At 42.3% G+C, this 25355-nt stretch overlaps 1 protein-coding gene across 1 annotated transcript in view; it reads left to right on the plus strand.

Annotated features, from left to right (window-relative positions):
- The first annotated feature begins 6965 nt into the window (after positions 1-6965).
- GYPC (glycophorin C (Gerbich blood group)) overlaps positions 6966-25355 on the plus strand; it is a 33320-nt gene continuing 14930 nt past the window's right edge. The window contains exon 1 of the mRNA XM_005415776.2: positions 6966-7213. Coding sequence (XP_005415833.1) covers positions 7180-7213 — 34 coding nt within the window. The 5' untranslated portion in view covers positions 6966-7179. The remainder of the gene's footprint in view (positions 7214-25355) is intronic.

The following is a 25355-nucleotide window of genomic DNA, read 5'->3' on the forward strand; positions in this document are numbered from 1 at the left end:
ATTGCCTTTACTGCAGTAAGAAAAATTATCAGCATGCAATTTATTATTAGAACAGACCATTCTAAACTTTTACTTCCATCACAGCAGACAGCTATATCCATTTTTGTATAAAAACTCACTCAGCACAAATAAAAGGAACAGCAGATTAGCTGGCTTTAAAACCATATCCTATTTTCAGCTGGACCTCAAGGATAGCCATGTCCAGGGCATTTAGTTGCACTTGGGGAGCTCTTTCTCTCCCACACCCTGTATAAGACCAATAAAACAAACTTCTTATCTGTGGCTTAGGAACCTCACTTCAGTGAGATTAATATTTTATTATTTGAGAGAACTACAACCACCCATTTAGCAGGGGTAAGCAGAAAACTAAAAATTATTTCTACTGTAGCTGTAAGTTTACTCCAGGGCTCTGTGGATCCTATACCAATGGCATTTTTGGAGCAAAACAAACAGACAAAAACACCACCAAAAACAAACTAACAAAAAAAGCCAAACCAACACTACCAAGATAAAAGTATTGATGCTCTGCATGCAGGATGTGATAACCACCTGCCACTTTAGGAATTATCTCCAAGACCCTAAGGATCTGCAAGTGTTACAGTCAGGAAGCAAAGGAGAAAACACCCTGAGGGACCTTGTGAGGACTAAGGTCTATTCTAATCTCTTGTAAGCCCTTTCTTCCCCCCGCCCTCCCCCAACAGGGCCAAGTTATTTGTGGGATTCTAATGAACTCCATTAGGATTGCTGACTGCATCTTCTAGTTATTTAACTAATCACTTAACAAAGGAAGCAACCTAGGTCGGTAAACACAAACAAGTTGCAGAACAAAAAAAATTATTGAAGTTTAAGGTTCTTTTACAGTAAAACCAACTCGAGTCACATTATTTATGAGAAAAATGAAGTTCAAGCCTCCCTTGGGCTAATAATTTTGCAGAGTTATTTTTAAAGCAGTGATAGGAGCAGTGCTAAGCATCAGGGTCTTGGGGTCATCACACACATCCTCATGGAGCCCTAGTTTCATTCAGTGTAACTGTGACTTTACCACATGCCAGCTTTTTGCCCAGATAGTGGGTTGAAACAGTAAACTTCACTGAAGTATCTCTGAAGAGAAGAGAAGCACAAGATTTTTGCTCTTGCAATTATAGAAGAAAGTAATCTTAAACAGACGCCTTTTTCTCTGGAGAGAACAGTACATGCAGGCTAAAAGAGCAAATGCCTCAGTGTTATTATACTTCAGGAAATACCATCAGCCAATCTGGGTGAGTCTGTTTGGCTAAGTGTTGCTGCTGCAAGGGGGGAAGCAGACTCAGGAATGGATTTTAAGCCCATATCCTTATCCAACACCTTAGTTGGATGTAACCCAGTTCGCACTGTGATTAGAAAGATCTCTGCTTTGGATGTATCACCTCTGTGCCTGATACATCCAGGCTAGAAAAGGGTAGAAAAGAGGCTGAAGCCCTTGCTAAAGTACAGGAGATCCAATCTCCCAGAGAGCTCAGGCTGAGACAAGCCCATGATTATGTTACATGAGGACAGGCCAGATGCTGTACTAACAACCTTTGACGGGATTTTCACCTGCACTTAAATAGCCAGGAAAGCAAAATGTAACGCTTAGGTAACAAAACACAGCAGGCTCAGAACCCTGCCTTTCAATTTTCTGGCCTTCGGGATTATCACAGAATCACAGAGCATGCTGAGTTGGAAGGATCATCAAGACCAACTCCTGACCCTGCACTGCAGCATCCCCAAGAGTCACACCATGTGCCCAAGAGCATTGTCCAAATGCTTCTTGAGCTCTGTCAGGCTTGGTGCTGTGGCCACTCCCTAGGGAGCCTGTTCAGTGCCCAGCCACACTGGGTGAAGAACCTTTTTCTAATATCCAACCTAAACCTCCCCTGACACAACTTCAGGCCATTTCCTTGGGTTCTGTCACAGAGGGATCAGTGCCTGCCCCTCCTCCTCCCCTCACTAGAAGTTGTAACTGCAGTGAGGTCTCTGCAGTCTCCTCTTCTCCAGGCTGAGCAGACCAAGTGACCTCGGCCACTCCTCACTCAGCTTCCCCTCGAGGCCCTTCACCATCTTGGCTGCCCTCCTTTGAATGCTCTCTAATATGCAGCAACTAAAAACCCAACTTATTGAAATCATGCTACAGTAACAGTCCCATCTATGCAAGGAAGAGTAAAGATTTTCAGTCAAACCGAAGGTCCACCTACACCAGATCCTCCAGGAGTTACGACTTTCAGTGTTTAAATCTTCTTTGTGTGAGCAAATCTCCCCTTTTGTTTTAAATTGCAGAATGATTCACTTTATTTATCATTCTGTTCTTTTGTTATGAGAAATCCATGTGCCAAAGCCTGCTCCGATTTCTTAACTCAGCAAGAGCTGAAAGTATGATTCACCCTCTCCACATCTACCCAGATGACATTACCACTGTTCCAAATATGCACCATCAAACTGCATGTCAACATCCTGTTGACTGGTCTAGAGTGCGAGCAGATGCGCTTTCCAGTGGTGTTGGAAATTAGATTGGAGAGGAGACAGTGGCTCTAAGACATACTGCGTGCCCTTTGGACATGATGACACTATAGAGTTACAGAGACTCTGCACCACTGTCTACTGAACTCCTGACCTTACACATCTTCCCTCTACGGTGTCATTAAATGAACCACAGTTCATGGAAAGCCAAGCATCAGGCTACAGGGAAGATGTAGAGCCTCCTTATATTTCCATTTCACAGAGAGATGGCACATTTTGAGAAGTATTTGCATTGTAGTGACACTGGAGGTTCCCCTGAGTACAGACACAAATGGAAAAGAGTTTGGCCCAAATACACTAACAGATTAAGTGGGAACCTTAAACACAAACAGGCACACTACACCCTTTATCTGCAAATCATTGTGCCGTAAGGTAAAGCAGCGGATATACGTGTTTCAGGGATAAGAATATATTCCAAAGGTTCAAGCAGAAGTCAGGGGAGTGGTAAAAACAAAGACAAATGCTTGGGATGCAAAGTAGGAAGGAGAGTTGATCTCTTATCTTCAGGGTAAACTCTTCTCTTCTGGCCTTGTATGAGGGTCAAGAACAAGTTCAGTGTTATGAATGCTGACAGAAAATTCCTCCTCTGTGTTCCAAGGATTTCACAATATTGTTGCACTTAAAGTCACAGGCTGCATAGGCACCACATAAAACATGAGTTATACCAGCATCATAGTCCATCCTGGGTAATAAGTCTCTATTGATCCCTTTTGGCATCACACAGGTTTCATTCTCCATGACTTTACACCAGATCTGAGATGGTCCACACAGCCTATGCCAAATATTCCTTGCCCTTTCAGCACAAAAATAAATGGGAAACAGAAAGGAAACAAGGTGGGGGGAGAACCCAACGCACAAGGTAACAAATAAATAAACTATTATTCCTTACAGAGATGGACAGGAAGATAATCAGTAGAAAACAGTATTTCATGGGATGCCCAGAGCCAAATGCTATGAAGAACCTCTCCTTCAGGATCTAGCCTAGCAGTTAAATCTCTGCTTGTGCTTGACCTGCACAAAGTCTTCTAAATTTGGGATTCCACCCAACCTCACCCAGCTCAGCAGCTTGGCATGTTTAAGAGAGCCTGAAGTGTGTAGCCAGCAAAGGAGAGGAGGAAGCCAACACCACCTCTCCTGCCAGCTGGCCAGGTTACCATGGCATGCAGCCCAGTGGTACACTGAGCCTCTGGTTCATCTGAATGTGCCCAAAAGTGCTGCCACAAGACCCATCTTGAACTCACAGCCAGGCACAACTGCTGCTACATCCTCTCCTCAAATGTCCAGATGATGGATCCAAACACCTTCTCTGAAGCTCACAGGCTGTGCAGGGTGGGCAGTGAAGGACATTATTGGTAGCTTTCCACTCAGCCTCTTTCAATGTTGCCATTGCCTTTACAGGAGGAGATTACAGATTTTGCATAATGTTTTGCCATGAAAATCCAGCAGAGAGAGGGATTTCTAGTGTGATGTCCTGTTGTTGCAAAGCATAACTTCCTGGAGAGAGCCTCCTTCCTTTGTTTTATTTATTTATTTTCCTCCGAGCGCAGCCTAAACCCTCCCTTCCTGTTGGGAACAACAGCTGCAGCATGCAGCATCAGCTTGCCAAGCCTGAATGACTGTGAAATATCATTTATCTTGGAGCAAGATAGCATCAAAGAGAACAACTATGTGGGCCTGACCATGCATTCACTACATAGCTGTGCTTAGGAGAAGTAGGATAAATTGCAGTAGCAGAGGCAAGAGAGGTCCCACTTCTGAGCTAACACTCTTGGACCTCAAACTGTTGTCAAATCTGAAAGCACTACTGAGAAAAAAAGGGAATTTTCATTTCCTTATTCAGAAAAAGAGTCTTTCAAAGGCTGGAGATGCAAAAGTATTCACCAGGGCAGGAAAGCAATACTTGTTCTGTAGGTTAATGGGAACACTATGGCCTCAAGATCAAGTAATTGGCTGATGAAAACCACAGAGCTGACACAGATTTCCTAACATACCTGTATTATCCCACAGACCTGGTGAATCCTGAATGAATGCCACAATCCTTAGATAAAAATTACTTTCAGATACCCTTCTGTTATCTTCTCCTTTTAACCCTTTAGGGGAGCTTTCGATTTTTTGACAGAAGCAACTGCTATTTGAAGATTAGGAGAGAATTCAGTCAAATTGAAAATTAATGATTAATCACACATTTTCCCCACCAGCACTCTACTCCCATCTTTTGCTCTGGGCTCCTTTGTGGCCTCCTGTCCCACGTGATCAGTTGGCTGAGAGCACTGAGATGCTTTTTGTTCAGTGCCCAGTCTCAAGGCTCCCCTGGAAGCACGCTGGGCTGCATGGTGCTTCCCTTGACAACATCACATATTTCCCATTAATGACGAGTGGAAAAGGTCAGGCAGGTCTCTTTAATGGCCTGTTTGAGAGCAAACAGCCTTGGGAAATGGCTCTCTGATTTCTGGGAACACCAGTCTATTCACAATAAGCAAAGACAGAAGTCCCAAGAAAAGTGAAGATAACATATTAAAGGGGACTTTCTCATGTGAGTTTGGATCTGACAGAATCCTCCTAAATAACTTGGGTATAACTCTTCCAGTGATTTTGGTGGGGGGAGAACAGCTTTAATGAGAACACAGACAGATGCAGGAAGTGTTGCACAGATGCAGAGGGGTTGAGCACCAGGATGTAACAGCGCATGCCATTTTGAGCAGTTTGCCACAAAATTCCTGAGACAGTCCAGACCACTGGCCGTAACATAAAGCCATCACGACCACCATCCTTCACATCATCTGCAGCAGCTAGGGAATCTTTTCTCAATAGAAGATCTGAAATTCCTTAGGGATCACAGAATCATAGAACCATACAATGGTTTGGATTAGATCGTCTAGTTACAGCCCTCCTGACCAGGCCGGGTTGCTCCAAGGCCACCCAACTTGTCCTTGATCATGATGATGAAAGATTTAAATGTAAAAACTTCACATGACAAAATTCCCATGTCTCAGATCAGAAAGCCCCTACTTTACCTGTGCACATTGTGTTTCTTACACAGAAGAAGCAGAAATCAAAAACATGCCCATCAGTATTTTCATAGAGAATCAATCAAGTGTAAATGAATGTCACGCTGTGGAGCTGAAGCCAGTGCAGCAACGTCAGGAGTTTTTCCTATTATTCCCTGTCTTTGTTTTGTGCCTTGCTTTGCTCTATCACTAAATGTTCCAGAGATCTCTACCACGAGCCCAGAGTGTGGAAATGCTGACTGAAGTCATTTACTGCATCCATGTGCACAAACAAGCTGTTAGTTGCTGTTGGCATGTAAATAAGTCACTGTTCTTTCCATCCTATAGCTGTTAAATAAATCCAGTGAGCCAAGTTCACGGCACTGATTTCTTGTAGGAGGTCACTGAGATGATTTCGCAGAAATATCCTGTGACAATTTTGCAAAACAGGATGGTCCCAGCCTGAATTTCATTACTCTTGTTTTTTTCCACTTCCATCCCGGTGGTGACTGTGTTTCTGCTGTCACAGGCAGGCTGTTAATTCATCCTGACTCCATAACAGACACCAGGAAAATGGAAACTTTGTCCACTCTCCTTAATGTTTAAGGCATATGCATTAAAAATTGCTTGTATTCTGGTATAACCTTGAAGTGCTAGTCCATGTCAGCTACAGACAAGCTGTGTGTGCACACTTACAGTGACTACATGCCACTGACTGCAGCACAGCATGCAGACAGCCAAACAGATAGCTTTAAATGGCAGCTATATAAACAAGGCAGCTGGCACCCTAGTCCAGGCTGAAAAACTCAAAGTGGAGTATGCAAATTAACCTCTGCAGCCCAATAAATACATCTTATTTACAAATAACACCTGTACATTAAAATAAAAATACCAAGACTAGGGAGAAACCAGGTGTCTCATCTTTCTCACCATTCTACCAATGGCAAACTGGAGCAGCAATTAAATATTTTGCCAAAGGTGCCATAGGAAGCCTGTGTTGGAGCCATGACGAGTCACTTGTGCTTCAGCCTGTGCTGTAGCCTCAGGTTTGTTTTGAGCACAGTATAGATTCATGGTACATGCTGACATAGCTACTTGGACCCAGTAAATGCCATCCTCAATTTTCACCTGTTAAAAGGACACTGTGAGGGTGAAGGGGGTTGATGAGCAACAAAAATTGAAAGTCCTACTTTCAATCTTACCCACTAATGGTAGACATTTTAGGAAAAGGAGTCAGCAGCAAGTTTTGCACTCAAAAGAAATAACATCAACAGCAGTGGATAGGGGTTTGGGAAGTGGATTTAATAGGTGTGTCTAGATTTGGCTAAGAATGAAAAGAGCATTTTCTTTCCACTGGTTGCTGGCTAATAAAAGCAGAGGGGTGGAATACATCCAACTTGCAAAACTTGAATACAGTTACTGCTATCTGCAAATGGGTGCCCCTCCCCGCTCATGTGAGCTACACAGGCAAAAGAGAATGACACATGTGCTGTTTCCTTTTCCAGTTGCAAAGGGGTCAGGAGCCAGGCAAGGAGAGCCCGAACAAGAGGAGCATTTTCCTGGGTTCTTCCAGCTGTTCTGTTCAATCCCGCCGTCAGTTCTGAGCAGGGAAGAGAGGCTGTCAACACAAATAAGGCATTTTTCAAAGGCGTAAATTATGAGTTCCCCAAACAATGCGACATCTCAACCACGTGAGTACCCTTACCCCCCTCCCCCCTTACTATAAGAGTGGATTTATCAGCCTGCTGCTTAAGGAACAGATTGTCTAATGCATTTCATATGGGGAAAAAAAAAAGGAATGCCTGAGACTAATCCTGAAGGAAAAAAGTTGTGAAGAAGCTGTTTTCTTTCTTAATTCTTTGTGTTTGTGTGCGCGCGTGTGTGAGGGAAGGACTGGAACAGGCTCTGCAAACTCTGGCTCCTGAACAGCACCAAGCAAAGTTAGCAACGTTTCCGCCTAAACCCCAGCTTAGAAAAGTTTCATTTGAATGTTTTCCCTCCCCCGCCTTCAGGAATGAAGTTATAGAGCATTTTGAAAGCGTGCTGACGCTTTTCTAAGATAGTAATGGTGCTGCCCAGCCTGGGTTTAGGAGTCTCAAGCTGTCTGTGTGTAACATGAGACCCAAGCCACAAACTGACAGTCTATATTTAAAGCCACAATGTGTTTCTGCTCCTGGAAATTTAGAAACACGGGCTTAAGGACAAGCAAATTGGTTTTTCAGCAAGAGAGGGTACAGGAGGGCAAGTCCTGTGTTTGTGTAACTCTGCATATTTCAGTAAATTTTAAAAGAGAGAATTTGGCCCAAACAGTCAAGGGAGCACAGAGGCTCAGCTGCACTCTGGTAGTGTTCATTTTGGGACAGTCTTAAAAAGAAAAGTGAAGGAAGGGATGGATTATTATTTGATAAGCTGTGAAAAACTCTTTGAGTTTTTGGTGCTGCAATATATTTTTTTTTCTTATGGCTTTAGTATGATCTTGTTTGAATTCAAGAAAGTATGTATGTTTTATTTTTAATAAATAAACTGCCAATAGCAGAATTGTTTATCATACCATGGCATCAATAAAGAAGGCAGAAAGTACAGACAGCTCTGCTGGGAGCAGCCTGCAGTTCAGGGTTTGATCCAGATACTGCTGTAAGGATATTTGTTCTGTATGGCTGTAGACACTGACAATGTTTCCCAAGCTTTGAATGAGGCAGGCTGATCCAGCAGAAAAGACACAGCAAGCAGAATCTCTGGAATCCCAACCAGCAATTTCAAGTTACCCTTTAGTCCTTTTCGCAGATTCTAACCAACAAGAAAGATTAGATGTTACCTTTATATTTTATTCTACTTCATTCTGCAGTTTAGAATATTACAGCTTGTTTTCTATTGCAGCTTGTTTTCTGTTATAGCCAGGAAAGATACAGGCTGGCTAATTCAGCATTCTGAAAGCTGTTGTTTGGCACAGCTTGTGTAAATTACTGCTATTGGTGCTCTCCAAGCATGTCCAGGAGGGTGATCATGACTCACTGAGGTTCTTCTTGTGTATTGTGAAATATCAGCAAGGGTCCAGACCCAATGTTGTATATTTAGTGACAGGCTCGGCCAAGTGACACATCCAGGACCAGCTCTACAGTTCTGAATACATTACAAACAGCCTCTCTGGCAGACCCAGGCTGTCAGACCCCACAGAAGGCCCTGGGGGGAAACCGGATGAGGAGTTAGTGCCCCATGGGGCCTTTTGTCTGCTCATAATGAAAACAGACAGATGCATCAGGTTCTCCTGGTTTTTTTTTTCCAAAATGTGGACAGGAATTCTCAACTTGAACTATTTTAAGATTATATGAATCTCTCCATGAAAATAAATTGCTTGCAATCCAGCTAGGAGTATTCTGGCTGAAAAATAGTCATAATATATTGTCTTTGGTTGGGTGTTTTGGTTTTGTTTTGTTGTTTTTGTTTGGTTTTCTTTAATTAGATGGATAAAATGTATAGATTGGGAACAAAAGTTAAAGGGAAGTCTGATAGTACCATATTTCTGTATAATGCACATTTGGTGCATTGATAATGGTTGAAGTTTTGGTGGAAGGTCTTTTGGAAAAGGGTCTTATATCCTAGTAAAACTCCTGCTAATTTTGCAAGAAACAAGACAAGAAACAATTGAAAGTTCAGTGTATTGACAGTCACTGCGCAGCACGGACAGCACATGTTTGCCAGAGAAGCAGAATAATTGGGAAAACAAATTTGCTTCATAGCCACAGTGAAAATCTTTGAGATGGGTGTGAATATGCATAAAATAATCATCAAAAACTTTTTGATTCATATTCTGAACATATGAATTCTTTGCTGAATACCTGCAGGTGAGACCACAGAGCAGCTGCCAACTGATGTAAACTGAACAGTGTTAAGTTACCTAATTGCTCATGTACTTTGCTTATCTCCTTGTGTTCACCCGTGGCTGATAAGGAATTTTATTCATTCTATAAATGCAGTATGATCCTGTCAATCCGGGGGGGAGCACGCACTGTTTCAGATTTTAAATATTAAGCTCTATGGAGTCTGTAAATGCTTTCTGCTTCTATATGGGGATGCCCCACCATCTCACCTTGGGCACTTCCCATGCCCAGCTCAGATATCCCCCCAGATATCTGAGTGGGCTCTCTGTACCCATACCAGAGGTGAGGGAGACAGTAACTCTGGTGCATTTGCTTCCTGCTCACATGTACAAGCAGTAGCTGCCTGACTTAACAATGAAACCTGAGGAACTCCACAGGTTTGGCAGTCTCAGTTCAGCTGGCAGCTTTTGCCCTGTTCCGGTTAGACTGCAGTGACCCTATTTTGAGGCAGTGGGACAGCTCGAATGAGGTGAAGGATTAGGACAATAAACGTCACCAAGTCAAAGGTTCAACCTGGGCAGGCAGTGATCTGTGCAAAGCCATCTTTATGGGTCAGAGGTGTTCACCTCTTTGGAGAAGGTGTTCTGCAATTTACAGGATTTCATCTGTACCCAGCAGTCTGGGAATGTTTATCTGGGGTCTTTTATACTCCAAATGCCAGCTGTCAAAGGAGTAAGTGGTTAAGGAGAACAGTTTGTGGAGGCTTTTCTTCCTCATCACTCATCAACAGATAAGGTCCTCTTCCTGGGGGGATAGGGAAGCAGTGTGATGTGCGCAACGCAGAAGAATTGGCCCAAAAGGAAACCAAAAAGCAAGGCTGGTCCTCAGGCCATGCCCCAGCTGCAGAGGGAGGAAGAAGTGGGGAAGAGGGTGAAGTGAAGCCTTCTTGAGCTGTATGCACTCCCTCTGCATTGCCAGCACGCCTCCAGCAGTAACCCAGGCACTGCCCTGCTCAGGGGAGCAGAGTCTGGTGTTGCCCCTGTTCTACAAGCAGGAGGTCTTGGCTCCATCAGCCCAAGCTTCTTCACCTGCCCCAATGACAGTCAGAGCTTCTGGCAAAATGAGTCACGTATGTATCTGTCCCCTCAGTGAGGCCACCTTGCAAAGGGGGCCTCAGATAAAGGCAGAGAGACTTCTGGCTGTGAATGGGGAGTGTGGTTCTGGGAACAGCCTTGCCACGTCTTCAGCTCATAATGAGATATATTTTGGCGCTGCAAACTGGTTATTTTGTATGTTCCTGGAGCAATACCACCTGCCTTTCACACAGGGCTTGTGAAAAGCCTTGAATGAACCCTTCAGGTTTTTAATTATGTTATTCACACCTTGGCAATATATGTGATTTCATTGCCCTTAATCAACAGAAGTGCTTGCCTGTGACAGTAAGTGATAAACAAAAACAGGGGCTATTGATTATGAAAATCTGGTCTTCACTGGTAAACTTGTGAGCATTTATACACAAGGAAACCTACCGATTATAATACCCTCTCATTTTTAGCACAGAAATCTCAAAACATATCCTACAAGCACTGATGTAAATTGAATGTCTCTGCTTGTATGTTTGTTTCCCACCACTGTGCATATGAATTGGAACATTTGGCTTTATACCCCAGGGCTCTCCTGACACCCTCATTGTCTGACATATTTATGTGAAAGTCTGGGAATTGAAAGGCTCAGAATGCACCTAAAATTTCAGTAATTAACAGCAGAAATGTTGGCAAACCGCTGAGCTGGAGAGAATAGGGAGAATGTTGACCCAAATAGGAGTCTGCTGGTTTAAAATACACAATTTTCAGTATTGCTGGGCATCATTAAAAAAAATACACAGTAGATGTTAAAGTAGATGTTAAAGATTCAGGTTGTGGCTAGTTGTGTGCTTAAGCCTGTTAATATTATAGAATTATGCAGTGTCTGCATCACATTGCTGCTGCTGCTGCACCTTTCTTTCTAGGCTCTTGTGTAATATACCCTGTATGCATAGCTGTTCAAATGACTGAGTCCAATCAGCAAAGTCTTTTGTAAAACAGGCTTTCAGAACTGCATTGTCTAATGAAAGTCTGTTTGTGTGTGTGCTCTGTGTAGTGCCTGCCTCTATTGTTTGGGAGGGATCAGTATTCCTATAGCGTAGAGAAATTCAAGCCAACAGAGGGATCTGATTGTGCTAGGTGCTGTACAGTCATCTCTTCTTCAAAAGGCTGGTAAAGAGGAGAGATTACAGGTGGGAGAGAAATGACTGCTCTCCATGGACACTGCTGGTGAGGCAGCTTTTAGCTAGGAAAAGCTGAGGAGGAAGGAGTTGGTTTGATTCCAGCAGAATCACTGGTGCAACAGCTCTTTGCTTCCCACTGCCTAATTCTATAATGCATGCTCAGGAAAAAAAAACATAGCTCAGAAGTTATTTAGCAACTGGCCTGCTTGTTTCCCACAGAAAGATCAGAAAACTTCTGAAAACAGCATTTGACATGAGTAAGAAGTTTGTTTACAATTTCTTGTTTCACATACAAGTTGTGATAGAAAATGCATGAAAAACGCGGATGCCACAGTGACAAGAATATAGAAACACCTTAGGAGGGCAAGTATTCGGGCAGCAGACAATTGTGTTTACTTCCTTAAGTTTCTAAGTCAGATGAATTTGACAGCATTACCCCAATAATGAGTAGATGAAAAATTCACCAGCTGCTAAGCATTCTGAAAAACTACTTGGAGAATGGAGAAAAGCGTCACTTGGAGAAATCAGGCCTTGTTTGCCAACAGTTTATGAACATAGATGGAGGAAAAGCCTCTCTTCTCTGGATAATTTATTTGTAACTGATAACTGCATCAAGTACCAACACTGCAATGCTACAGCAACAGACATGCAGCTCATAATTTCATGCTGAAATAAGATCTGGACTCCTCTGTTTCTTGAAGAGTCAGCACAATCTAATTCACACCAGATTCCTATCTCTGCTATGTTAGCATGGAAATCAAATGCACTGCCTGTTCTAAACTGATCCCTTATTGCAGATGTACCTTGCACGTGTAGTTTCACCTATGAGACAGCTGGCTGAGTGATTTTCCTCTTAATTAATCATCTCATATGCAAAGGATGCCAGTTTCTCATATCTTCTTCTCTTCTGACATATGTTTCACCACAGGGTTCTTCTTGATGAAGCAGAAAACTTCACTAAAAATCTCAATGGGTTAAACTTGTTCTGCTGCATTAGAGTTTTAAAGTGATTTTTCTTTCCTTTCCTCTGCCTCTCTTTTTCATCTTAAGAGGGAAAAAAGAATTCAGTTATTTCATGAGGATCTCTACCTCTTTTTTCTCCAGATAAGCCCTGGAACTGAGTTAAGCTTTTTATCAGTAAGTTGCAAGGGGGCATTTGAACACACCCTGAGCCTTTGTTACTGTGAGTGATAAATGCCTATTTTACTGGGGACTACATGTTTAAAATACCTAGTTTTATGAGACAGTCCACATCATACAGGACATGTGTGACTAGTTCACAGCCATACAGGATCAGACATCAAATCATTACATATGTGCAGGTGTTTATAGTTGTGAGCAGAGACTCTTTCAATAACACTAAACCTAGAAAACTAGTTTGAATTCTGTCTGTTCACACATACATACACACACAGAGTGTGTCTATATACAATATACCTTATATCTGTATGCATACATATACAAAGACGTGGATTTATACCCACCATCCTTTCCACTACTTATATGGCTTTATTCGTTCAGGTTTATATTCCTCTTCTAGCTCATCTGTGCTGGGAGAATTTGGTAATTGCATCTTTAGGACAGTTTTCTAGAAATGCTGATCATATAAGTATATTCATACCAAAATTAAAGTTATTCTTTAAAAAAACTACCCACCTTCAGAAACAAAATACTTATTCAAGAATCCATTCAATCCTATTACATAATTCTATGAACCCCCTCAAATAGTTGAGAAGATTAATTTATGCTGGAAGAGATTTTACAGAATTGTTATTCCAGTTTAACTTTTTTTTGTAGGCAAACTTCTCTGTGGTTCATCTTGTTTTTTCGAGAAGTGTTCTTACTAAGACAAAAGTAAGTTGCTCCTTGTCTGCTAATTGGATGTTGCAAAAATTTCAGTCACTTAAGAAGGGATGAGAAAGCAGGTCTTCATGGCTGACTTTAGATAAACCCAAATAATCCTTAGGTGAGACAAATAGACCACAAATCATTTAAACTCGAGTGATTAAAGAGTTATCTGTCTGAATGAGTAGAGGGAAAAAATATTTCTAGTGGATGGTGAAGAGTTACCATAAAATGTAGTCATCCTAGAGTTCAGGAAACTTGTGTACATTTTCAAAAATTCTGTTTAAAATGACATGCTGGATTTTTATATTTTATTTCTGTATTCTAGAATATATTGTTGAATTCTGCTTTCAGGAATTTCTTAGCATGTATTAGGGCTAGAAGTTTACCAATTTATTATTAAATAGTCTAGTCTTTAATTTCCTTTATAACCAGCACTCATGAGCTAGCTGAGGTTGTTCTTCTACCTGTCAATGGTTCATGCCAGTGTAATGAGCACACTCCCAGTCCCATCCAACAATGCAAGCAGGAAATTAAATCCTTGATGTATCTGTGGCCTCTCTCACACATGCTCTCTCATGCTGTCTAGATATCCTCTGCACCTCCTAACCCTGTCTGTCCCTTAACCCACAAGTAAATGGCCATCTCTGAACATACAAGAGACACACAGGTCCCAGCTGTTAAATGCCATTTCCCCCCTTCTCTCAAGGACCTTCCACAGTGCTGCCAGTGGAAAGGAAGAAAAGAACAGGTCAGGAAAACATAGATCTTTCCCTGTCATCATCTGGGCTGAGGCTTTGTTTCCTTTGGGAGTTGCCCTTTCTTCCACTCTCCTTCTTCTCTATTGATTTCTCTTTGCTCTCTCATCTTCACAGCTTGCTATGAAACAACACCCCCCCCGTCCAGATCTTTCCTGTCATCACATAGCAATTTTTATTTACAGCTGGGACATGCTTTTTACATTTTTTACAATTGGGAGAGATGATTATTGTCTGTTTCTCTTGAATTTCCACAATTACGTCAATGGCTTTGATTTTGGGACTCTATTACATAAAAATCCAGTTTTCTGCATACTGAACTCATAAGGAACTTCTTTTTTTGTTTAAAGAAGCTATGCCACCAGTTACTAATGGCAATTAAGCCCTTGGTGGAAAGAGGGGCTATACACAAAATTAGGCTGTATCTCTCTCTACAGAAAACCCTGCATAACGTGTTGAGTACACCAGGAAACAAATCTGCAGTTGGGAACCAGTCTCAGCTTCCCCTTTGCTTTGGGAAAAAAGGGTTTTTCACTCTTTTGCAAAACCACTCAGTGGACTCTGAACACTGTCACTTTTCCTGTTACTCAACCTATCCTGCTCCAACCATGGAGAAGAGTGGAGTGAACAACTTCTGCTATCACCAAAGTCAGGAAGAACACCACCAGGTCAGGGAGAAGAGGGTCAGGCTGGCTGGGACTTTGAGCAACATGGTCTGGTGGAAGATGAAGCTGACCATGGGGGTGTGGTTAGAAACAGATGCTCTTTAAGGCCTCTTCCAACCCAACCCATTCCATGATATTATGATTCAAAGGCTGTTTGGTAGGTACTTCTCATGAAGGCTGTTTCCACCCAAGGTGAAGAAATGAATTCTTTTGACACCTTGCTGATTGCCTTTGGCACTTTGCCATCTCCCACTAATGGCTGCCTACTCATCATACCTACAGCTCAGGCAATAGGTAGTGACTGGACCCATGAACATCCTTTAAAAAGGGAAAAAAGCCCTTCTATCTTACCTTTTCTATAACTGAATGGATCTGGTTCCTCACAACACCTCTTCCCTAGTCAACCATCCCACACCCTGACCCAAGAACCCAGATCTGATTTGTATTTGCTGTACAGGGGACAAATTGAAATTACTACAAATCCAAGCCATTACCACGAGGGTAGTGACAGATGGTGACTTGGCATGGTGGGAGATGAAAAGCTGGTGTTGTACAGCCCGCAAAAGAAGCTGGTTTTTTCATACCATTGGTTATCTGAGTCTTTCCTGTGTCTCCAGCTCTCCAGTTAATGTGTCCTTCCTACTCATGATTAATAGCAAGCTTTCCACTCACATCCTTCCCATTTCCGCTTGACAAAATACAATCTTCTTCATTGCAAAAGTGTATTCTTTTTACTTTGTTCAGTCTGTGAATTTCTCAGGGCAGAATGATCTCTCCCTCCATCTCCTTTCTAAACAAGAATCACCAAATAATTATTTGACACTTCAGCACTCGTGTGGCACTGACCACATATGTCTTCCCAAGTTACCTCATCAAGTTGCTGATTCTGGATAGAGATTTCAGCCTCCTGAAACATGAAGATAAAATGCAAAAAACAAACTTAGGTATGACATCAACTGATAATGGATATCAAGCTGGAAGGATTTTAGGGGTTTCTCCTTGAAAATATTTTTCCCCTAAACACATTTATTTGTATTCTCTGAGATAGTCTCTAGACTGTGGAGATCAAAGAGAGCTGGAAATCCAGCAGGGTTTTTAAGTGCATTAAAGGTACCGTGTTTCAAAGCCACATACCTGAACATTTAAGCACCATGGAAGAAATGAAGTAGCAGGTGGTAATACCTGTAAACATGAGTGTTCTAATCTTAATACTTTTCGGTTTGTCAAAGCCTAACTGTGTGACAAAGAGCCAAAATAAAGGATGCTGTGTGCACATGCAGACACACACGAGAGCATAAAACCCAAGGACACCAGCCAGCTTTGGTTTTCCCTTGCAGCCACATTTCTGATCTTGTAAGTAATTTACAGTAACAAGGATGTGTATTTACCAGACTTATGTGGAACCTGGCAAATCTAAGTATGGAGTGCTTCTTGGGAGATTTGAATACAGAAGTGTAATTCCCTGCTGCACTTCTTTTTTGCTGAGGTAAAAAATATAAAATGCCATCCACCACAGAACAGTGGCATATTGTAAATGTCTGCATATTGTGAATATATAGAGAGAAACACAGTCTATAATGTTCCTCACTTAGCAACTGAGACATTATAGAAATATTTTCAGGTGCTTTCACAGAGTCAAAGTGAGACAAAATGAGACTGTTTTTCTTTTCATTACTCCTAAAGAATGAGAAAATATTAACAAGTGGTGTCCACCAGATCTAACCCCTTTCCTACTGTAATTTTTTGTGCATGTTTTCTGTACAGCTGTAGCTGTAAGTTGAAAACTTCATCACCTGAGATCACCTGATGTCCTGGCCTGTAAACAAATACCCAACTATTTCTGTGTCCTTCCCATTTCTGCAGAGTTTCTCAAGGAATGCCTTACTTACTGCAAGCTACCATTGCAGTGCTGAAATCTGTTGTTGAGATACTTGTACCCCAGAACTTGAGATTGCTCTTATTGATTTTAGTGGACTTTGTATCAGAATTTGCTGATTTCAGATCCAAAGTTTTTAATATTACTCTGCTTCAAATGCCTTGGTTTAGCTCACAGCAGCCTCATCTACTATCACCACGGATTTTATTGAAGGCAAAGTGATTTATGAATGGTAACTAGAGCTCTTGTAGGAAACACTATTGAAGACTGGGGGTAGTGGGGAGCAAATAAAGATAAACTGATCCTGTATGCTCCCAAAGAAAACTTCCCGCTGATTCAAGGTTCTTGCACATTAAGAAAAGATGTCTCTGGCTCTTGAGCTCATTCCCCCTGTGGATTAATGATCCATAAGGGATTCTTTGTACCAAGGAGGAGTAAATCACCCCTCCTGCTTTTGGCAGGCAGGAACATAACTGGGGAGATAAATGCTTTTACATTTCTCTGAACTTTGCTGTTGCTCCTGGCTAAAGGATTTCCCTTCTGGAATCCATTAAAATCTATGAATCTCAGACAAAGACTCTTCTTCCTCCTCCCACGTTCTGTGTGAGATGCTTAATCTCAGCATCCTGGGGACGTAACCATTTGTGAGCTGGAAACAGAGCATGAGCTGAGCCCTTCTGCTCTCGAGGTACCTCCTCTGGCTTCCTTTGCTTGCAATGAATGAAACCTTTCATTGCAACAGCCTCTGATTTGTGTCAGAAGGTTCATGACTGACTGGAGCAACAATGGCTTGGCAGAGAGGTACGAAACTCTTTAAAATGTGGCATTGCTTAATAAATAAAGATCAGCTTTGAACACAGGGGAGAAAGTGAGATGAGGTACAGCTGCATGACACTGTTTTTAAGAAAAAAAAATGCAGCCTGGACTTTTCCTCCCTCTCCACAAATTGCATTTCCTTTAAGGAAAAGGTCATGCCTTCTTTCCCAGGCTGCTACAAGCCTTCCCCAGACAGGAAGCATATCCTGTGTCCTGTTTTCTCCAGAGTCCAGCAGCAGAACAGACAGCAGTGTGACTTCCATGCTGCTGCTCCCACTGTGCTGTTTTTAAGTGACCTGAGTACAAAATCTCTGGTTGAATCTTCCCCCATGGGCCTTGCAGAGCTGGCAGCTGCTGAAGATGGCCAGAGGGAGCAATACAAGCTCCTCCCTTTGGAGGTCTGGATGGCTAATTTTGTCAGATATGAAACTGCAGCAGTCATTGGGGGGAGATGTGGGAGGGGGGAAAAGCACATGTTCTGTAATTGAAGATTGTGTGTGTGATTTATTCCAGAAGAGAAGGGTAGATTTTCCTCATTGAATGAGAAAAAGAGACTTGGAAACCGTAACAGGTAGCACATGCCCTTTTCCACCCAGGTGATTTCCCTCACAGCTCACACCTGAGAAGAAGCTGGGGACCAGCCCTCCCCAGTCGTGCCCTGCTGCCTGCAGTACAGAGCAAGGGCTGGGACTTGTGGATGGCTGAGGGAAGTTTGCCAGGGAAATACGGATAAATGTGGGTGTTCAGCTTTGCAATTGATTTTGTTTTCCACTGCTTGGCACTTCAGGGCACCAGCTTGCTGTCTGTGGACATGAGCATCCATATCCCTTAGAGGATAATTTCCTCCCACTCCAACCTCCACTGAAAATATCCTTGGTGAGAGGAGATGTAGCAAGAAATGCAAACTCTGTCCCTTAACAGGCACAAAGCCATGGCATGTCAGCTGTGGCTGAGGGTTGTATGTCTCTCCAGACTCCCAGGGCCACACACATCTGTCTTTTCCATTCCCCAACCTTGCTGGGATATTCCCAATCCATCTTCTAGCTAATGGGATTTGGTACCAATTTTCCCTGTCCTTTGTTTCACTGCCATTGCACAATGAAGTGATGCTGTAGCATTACCAGAGCTGCTTGTGTCTCCTTTAGCCCCTACCAGCTGCTAGGTTACACCAGCATTAAAGAAAAGAGACTTCCTTTCCCAGGGACAACGCCCCCTCTTCTCATCTGCTACAGAATCCATGACAAGTGATGGCCAGTGTGGGTTTGATCCTGATGGTGCTGGGTTTTCTTGACTAACCAGGACTTAAAATCTTTTTAATCCCTGCCCATGGAAGTGCTGCATGGAGCTGATGGGCTGTCTTACCCACTAGAGCCAGTAGCAGATGCTTAATGGAGAGTTAAAGCACAGGCCAGCCATCAAGGGATCTGAGGAATGGGAAAGTTTTGAGCCAGAATTAGTAATTCAGTGTTTAAATGAGTGCCTTGGGGTATAAAAGCTTTTGCATTTACCAGAGTGTCTCATATGAAGTACTTTAACCTCCTGCTCACATCCAGACTTGGCGCTTGGCGGGACTGAGCCTTGTCTGCTGCTCTTCTTGAACGAGATCTTTTAACTTGGACTTGAAAGCATTCAACCTTTGAAGCTCAGCATTACTGAATGCACAGCTGGTGGCAGGGAGCAGGGAACTCCTCTGTCCAGTTCCAGGCAACTCCAGTGCCTGCAGGGCTGTGTGACCATGCCTTTATCATTTTGTCCCCTCCATCTGCCCGCCCCAGCAATGATAAAGGCTTTTGTCTGAAGCCAGCTGTGCAACCCTGCACAGCACAAAGGTGCTGGTAAGCCTAGGAATTCCTAAGTCTTGGAATGCAGCCAGGGTAGGGAACATCTCTGCCACCCCTTCTTCCCTCCTCATTAATCAGGCCTCCTACTTCTCAGGCAGAAATATCCAGTGTGAGGTTTTAAAGAGTTAAAGCCAGGCTGCTGTGTATGACCCTTCTTTATAAAGCATGTGCATCTCCTAGGGAGCAGTTCCTGCTCACTGTCTCCTAAAGGGACTCTCAAGAGCCAAGAAGCTAGAATGACAATCCTTAGAGCTCCTGCTTGTGTGTTTAACGCTCGTGGGTGTAGCAGGGGAAGAGGGAAAGCCTACCATGCCTTGTGAAAGGAGCTGGGTGGATTTAGAAAGGCAGACATTCAGGTCTTGTGGAAGAAAGAATTAAAATTGACAGAGAGGCCCTGTAAAGCTGGGGCCTGAGGCCTGTTTTATCCACTCCTTTAAGTTTTCTATTTGATCTATAGAGACAGAACCAAAAAATGCAAAAAGGAAGTGGGCTTTACTCCTCTCTTGTAACAGATACATACTTGTGTCCAAGCCCTGCCATGGCATGAAGTACAGCACAGCTCCCCCTGAAATAAACTGCAGCTCACACATATCTCAGGGTGGAACTTGGCTCTTAAACAAAATTTAAGAGTCTGCTCTGGCTGAACTCTACTTATGACTTCATATTTTCCAGGGCTGTGCTGCGGCTGTTGGCTTGTTCATTTTTCTTTATTTTTTTCTTTTCATTCTCTTTATAGTAATAGGTGTTTCAGTGGGATAACTTGACCTTATGAGACTGTTCCAAAGCATACTTCTCTGGAGGCAGTGGTACATAGTTTTGATATATTATAAAAGAGGTTTGAGAAATTTTCAGGCTGTCTCATGACTGCTTGAGAAGGCAGACTTCTGCAACCTGTTAGGCAGCATCAACTGGTGAATTAAACTAGGAAGTTGGAAAGCAGAGAAGGTGTACAGAGGCTGTATATTATGTTTCTGGCTTGATTCTATCATGTTTCTCACACTCATAAAATGGAGTTTTCAAAACTTTCACCATCAGCCCAACTGAGCAGGTGGAATGTGTGAGAGAAGGGATTTCAAAGGAAGCAGAAGCAGTTTAGCAGTGGGAGCTCTTGCAAATCCCACCTTGGGTGTGAACCTCTCAGTGTTTCACTCGGTGTGTTGGGAAAGTGCCCTGCTTTAAGGCAGCAGGGCCAGCAGTGAGTGCTGCTGCTGCTGGGCCACAGAGCCCCACGGCTGCTGATGCAGCTGAGGAGCAGCTCTGCAGGGAGGATGGCACAGGGTGACAGCTCTGCCCTGGGGTCCCCATCTGACACCTGAGAGAGGGCCTGACTTCTTAGTGCATGCCAATATAATCTCACATGGGAAATACCAAGCCAAACTCTTTCCATGGCCTTCTAGAGCTGCTGTAGCTCAAAGGAGTCACTGGACTCTGAATGTCCAGAGTGCTCTGCTCTGCTCAGAGCACTCTAGAAAAGAAGTCTCCAGCTTTAACCAGCTGCTTTCCTCTTTATGCTTTTCTTCTGAGGAACTTGTTTTTCCTGCAGGTAGATTTATGATGTACTTCAACCGCTCAAAAGAGCCTTCCTGCTTTTTGCCCTCTCTCTCTGCACCTAGCAAACCTCTCCCTGTTAATGACAGTCAGACTACAGATTGACTTGGATCAATTTGCCAATAAGCAAATAACCTTCTAAATAAACAGTAAATATTAATAAATAAATCAATATTAAATGGGGAAGGGGCTTTCCTTTTGATGAGCTGGTTTTCTGCTTGGAAGGAAAATGTTAAGGAACAAGAATGCCCTTTGCTGCAGGAATGTAGTGGCCAGCTCAAATCACAATTCACTGTTAGCTTTCCTCCATGGATATTTCATACACTTGGAGCAGCCCAAAGGCTTTACAGTAAGTGAAAAATATGTTGATCAGAGAAGTACCATAGCAAGCATTTGTTGCTATTGAAAACTACTAGACCATATTTCTTTGCTTAATGACACACATTAATCCTCTGTTGAAATTTCCAGGGCTGTCCAAGCTGAATTTGGCTTTAAAGGCTTAAAATGCAGCCCAAACTATAAAAATGTAGCATTCTGACCAAAAAAAAGGAGCTGGAAAAAAAGTCTCAGCGATGTTCCTTTGTTTTTCCCTTTGCTGTTTAAACTACTAAGGATGTAATCTACAAGCTTTGAAATGGTTTCAAAAACATGGCATTTTTTAAAATTGGTGACCAGAATACGAATACTATCCAAGTACCCACTGCTACTTCTGTTTTCAGTCCAGTTTCCTAATGAAATGAGTCTTATGTGTTCCTGCTGTCTATCTGTCTGCCTAATCATCTGCTCATCCATCTGCCAGTTCTCATCAGGAACTTTTGGGTCCACTGACCAGTCTCAACCAGATTTGAAAGAGAAACAAGAGCCTTGGAAATTCATGTAATTTTCCATTTTGCATGAAAGTCAACACTATCTACAGAGAGCCATTCAAGTGAACAGTAAAAAGGACTCCTTATTGGGGGATTAAACTAAATGAAGTTCTTTTCTACTTAAGAACGTAGCAGCATCAAGTTTTGGCATGATTACTTTCCTTCCATAAACATGACTCCAACTTAACAGGCAAAACACAGAGGGTAAGACCCCATTTAAGCACCTACAGGAGATATCAGGCCCTTCTGACCATGTTGAAAGCTCTGCAAAAGAAATGGGTCTCACTACCTCATAGCAAGGTTAAGGCCTCAGCACAAGCTTTGGAGAGGGATGGTTAAGAAGTGTTAACAACAATGTTTTCCCTGATTATAGACTCTAGAAATCTAGGCTTCTTTAAGCCATTCTAAGTTTGCTTATTGGTTGATGGGAAGGAAATTCCCACACCATACTCCAGGATTCACCACACTGTGTGGAGGCTGAATAGATCTTCTTGCAAGAAGGCATGTCAGAACAGAACAGGACAGAATGGCTCCAGCTGGAAGAGACACATGGCTATCATCTCAACCAGCTGCCTATCAGTATCCTGCTGCAGCACCTGTAGAGACAGCTGAGATCACACAGACTCCTTTCCAGGAGTCAAACATCTCGTCAGGCTGGTTATTAGCCTCCCACCTACATGGTCCTTGACATTAGCAATAAACTGTTAATGAACCTCACAGTATAAATCTGTGCTGAACAACATTCAGTGTATGGCTTCAGTGCAGGTCTTTTCATGCTTAGCTCTGTTAATCTGTTCAATATGCTAATTTCCAAATAATTCCAGACAGTTGTCCAGAAATAATACACAAATAATCCTTTTTCCTTTTTTCCCCAACAATTATTGCACAATTTGTCTAGAATAGCTCAGATGAATGATAGATGGTGAAGAAGTTTTGCTAAAATTCCTCAACTCTGTTCAGACATCTTGAACTGATACGTAAATTGCTTTTCAGATAATAATGTGGCCTTTGTCTTTAGAGCAAATGTGTAGAAGAAATCTCCATATTCATTGAAGAAACCTGGGGAAATAAGAAATATTGTTGCCCTGAGCTACTATTTGCCTTGCAAGTTTCTAAGGTGTTTCAATATGTTTTATTTTCTTTTTTTAATATGCTCAATATTCAAAGCACTTGGAAGATTGTTTCCACTACAGATATCTCCATTAATAATATTAATCTCATCTGTGCTCCAGGAAAGATCTCTGTGTCCCTGAAGAACATATGCTAAGCAACCTGACATTTCCACTTGCAACGCGCAGTAGACAGCCTTAGGCAAGCGCTGGTGTATGAGCTGGATGGAGCTGAATACAATTCATATCGAATAAGCCAGGGGACAGAGCACAGAGAACTCCCATTTCCAAGAATTATCACCTGTTGGACTGCTTTGCTACAAAATATTGACAGTGGGAATGAGCATAAATGAAGAAACCTGCCCATGTTGGGAAAATTATTATACTTTTCTAAGGATAGGAGCCTGGTGCTACATTCTTTGAACTCTTACAGCATTATCAGGCTTTCACCAGTTTCCAGGTGTTTTCTAGGTGTGTAGTTTGATCATATCATCTCTAGTTTAAGCACAAGGTCAAGTTTTTTCATCTCAATGAGAAATAGGCATTTATCAGCCTCAAAAGAATAATGGCCATGTTTCTATCTCAGCATGTCTGTGTTTATTAAAATGAGTTTTCTGCCAGCAGCAGAGTCAGTGGAGCACTCCTGCTCTTGGATCTATGCCCCCTAAATCCCACCCCCAGTATACAGAGGCTCCCTCCCTCAGCAGCTCCCCATGGGGAGGGGGAGCTGCAGGGTCTCTGGATCTGTGTCCCTGATGGCTGGAAAGCTCCTGGTTACTGCACTACTGACTGCTGCTAAACAGAGCTTAAAAATGCTGAGTCCTCACTGCCTTTCCTTTAGTGCTGGACTACTCTGGTCTCCCTTTTCTCTCCAGTCTGCAGTTTTACTGAAAATTGAAGCAGTCCTTATCTTTGCCTGCTTTTCCTTTAAAAACAGTTGGAGTTGAATAATGGAGTCAAAATTTGTGAAGGATAAAAGGACAGTCAGGCAGATAGCAGGAACAGAGAAAATCAGTGCAAAAATGCTGTTGAATGTATTTGATTAAAATGTTTCTAATTCTAGCAAGCAGTTCTGACTGTCTTAGTTAAGGGGACTAATTTTAACTAATGTTTGTGTTCGTGCCAAATCCATAAATGCTTAGTGCCTTGTCCATAAAAGAGGGTATGTTTCAAATGTAAACCAAAACCTAATCTTTAGAAGTTATTTCAGTCATAAAATCAAGCACAACAACATTAAGTAACAGAGATCACCTTATCCTCTTAAGAAACAATCAAAAGGCTTGAGAGGCTGGTCTGAGGCTGCTAGACCTGTTAGGTACAAATTAAAAGCTTGTCTTGGTAAATAATTACAAGCAGTTTAGCAGTTAAGTTGTCTTACTGCTTCATGTACCACTTACACAAGGGACTGGGAAGGAATAATCACCTATTCCAAGATCTCTTGGCCTCTGACTGTTCATTAAAAGGCTCTGACTCAAATTTGTACGCTTATGTTTTTAACACGAAAAGTTTAGATCAGGGGGTTATGCTGTTTTCATGAACTGTTTCTTGAGAATTATAAGATAAATATCAGCTACAGGTTGTGAGATGGGCTTTCACTGTGTCTGTGGTCAGCTGCTTAGATTACCTATGGTCATCTGCAAATTTGCAATGATTAATCAGTTAAGCCAGCAACTCCTGTCTGTTCAGCTTTGACCTCAGTGAAGGAGCATATGGCTGGTTTGTTACCATTTTGGTTCAACAAAAAAATGAACAGAACTTAAAATTGTTGACTTTGGAGGAAAGTCAGGCAGAAATTAACAAGAATCATCAGATTCACTGGATATTTAGTGTTTCTTTCAAACCCCTCCCAATTATAATGCCTTCAAAAGGGGTACTCTGCTCTCATGAAGAGGGAAGAGGTGGGAGGAGGAGAGACAAAGGCAGGAAAATGTCCTGATCATGGACTGTATTTGAGAGATTGATTCATACTCCATTTGTCACTCCTTTCTCAATGAAACAATTCCAGGTCAATTTATCTTCTCCAGGAAAATGTTCTATATGAGCTGGCTGTGACAGCTATAGAGGAAAAAATGTAAATGATGGCTTGGTTACATCAACTTATTTCCAGGGAAAAGTAAGGAAATTTTGCAGTCATGTAACTATACCTATGAAAAGACAAAACAGGACACAACTTCCAGATAGCCACATGCAGCATTTTTTCAGCAGATTGGACCTTCCTCCAGGTTCTCACACTTCATGCACCTTTGTGTGATAAGAAGGCAACATTTGGTCTTCAGATATTGAGCAGCTTTCCCATAGGAGCACAGAAAAAACTGGTCACTGCAACATTTATAGTACTTCTAAGGGGGCATTGAACATTTTAATACACTTGCCAGATGGACTTAATTACCATCAGAATTGGTGGCAGTTCTCAGGGTTCAACAAC

Source organism: Geospiza fortis, unplaced genomic scaffold (assembly GCF_000277835.1).
Source record: "Geospiza fortis unplaced genomic scaffold, GeoFor_1.0 scaffold112, whole genome shotgun sequence".
In the NCBI taxonomy this organism is placed as follows: domain Eukaryota; kingdom Metazoa; phylum Chordata; class Aves; order Passeriformes; family Thraupidae; genus Geospiza; species Geospiza fortis.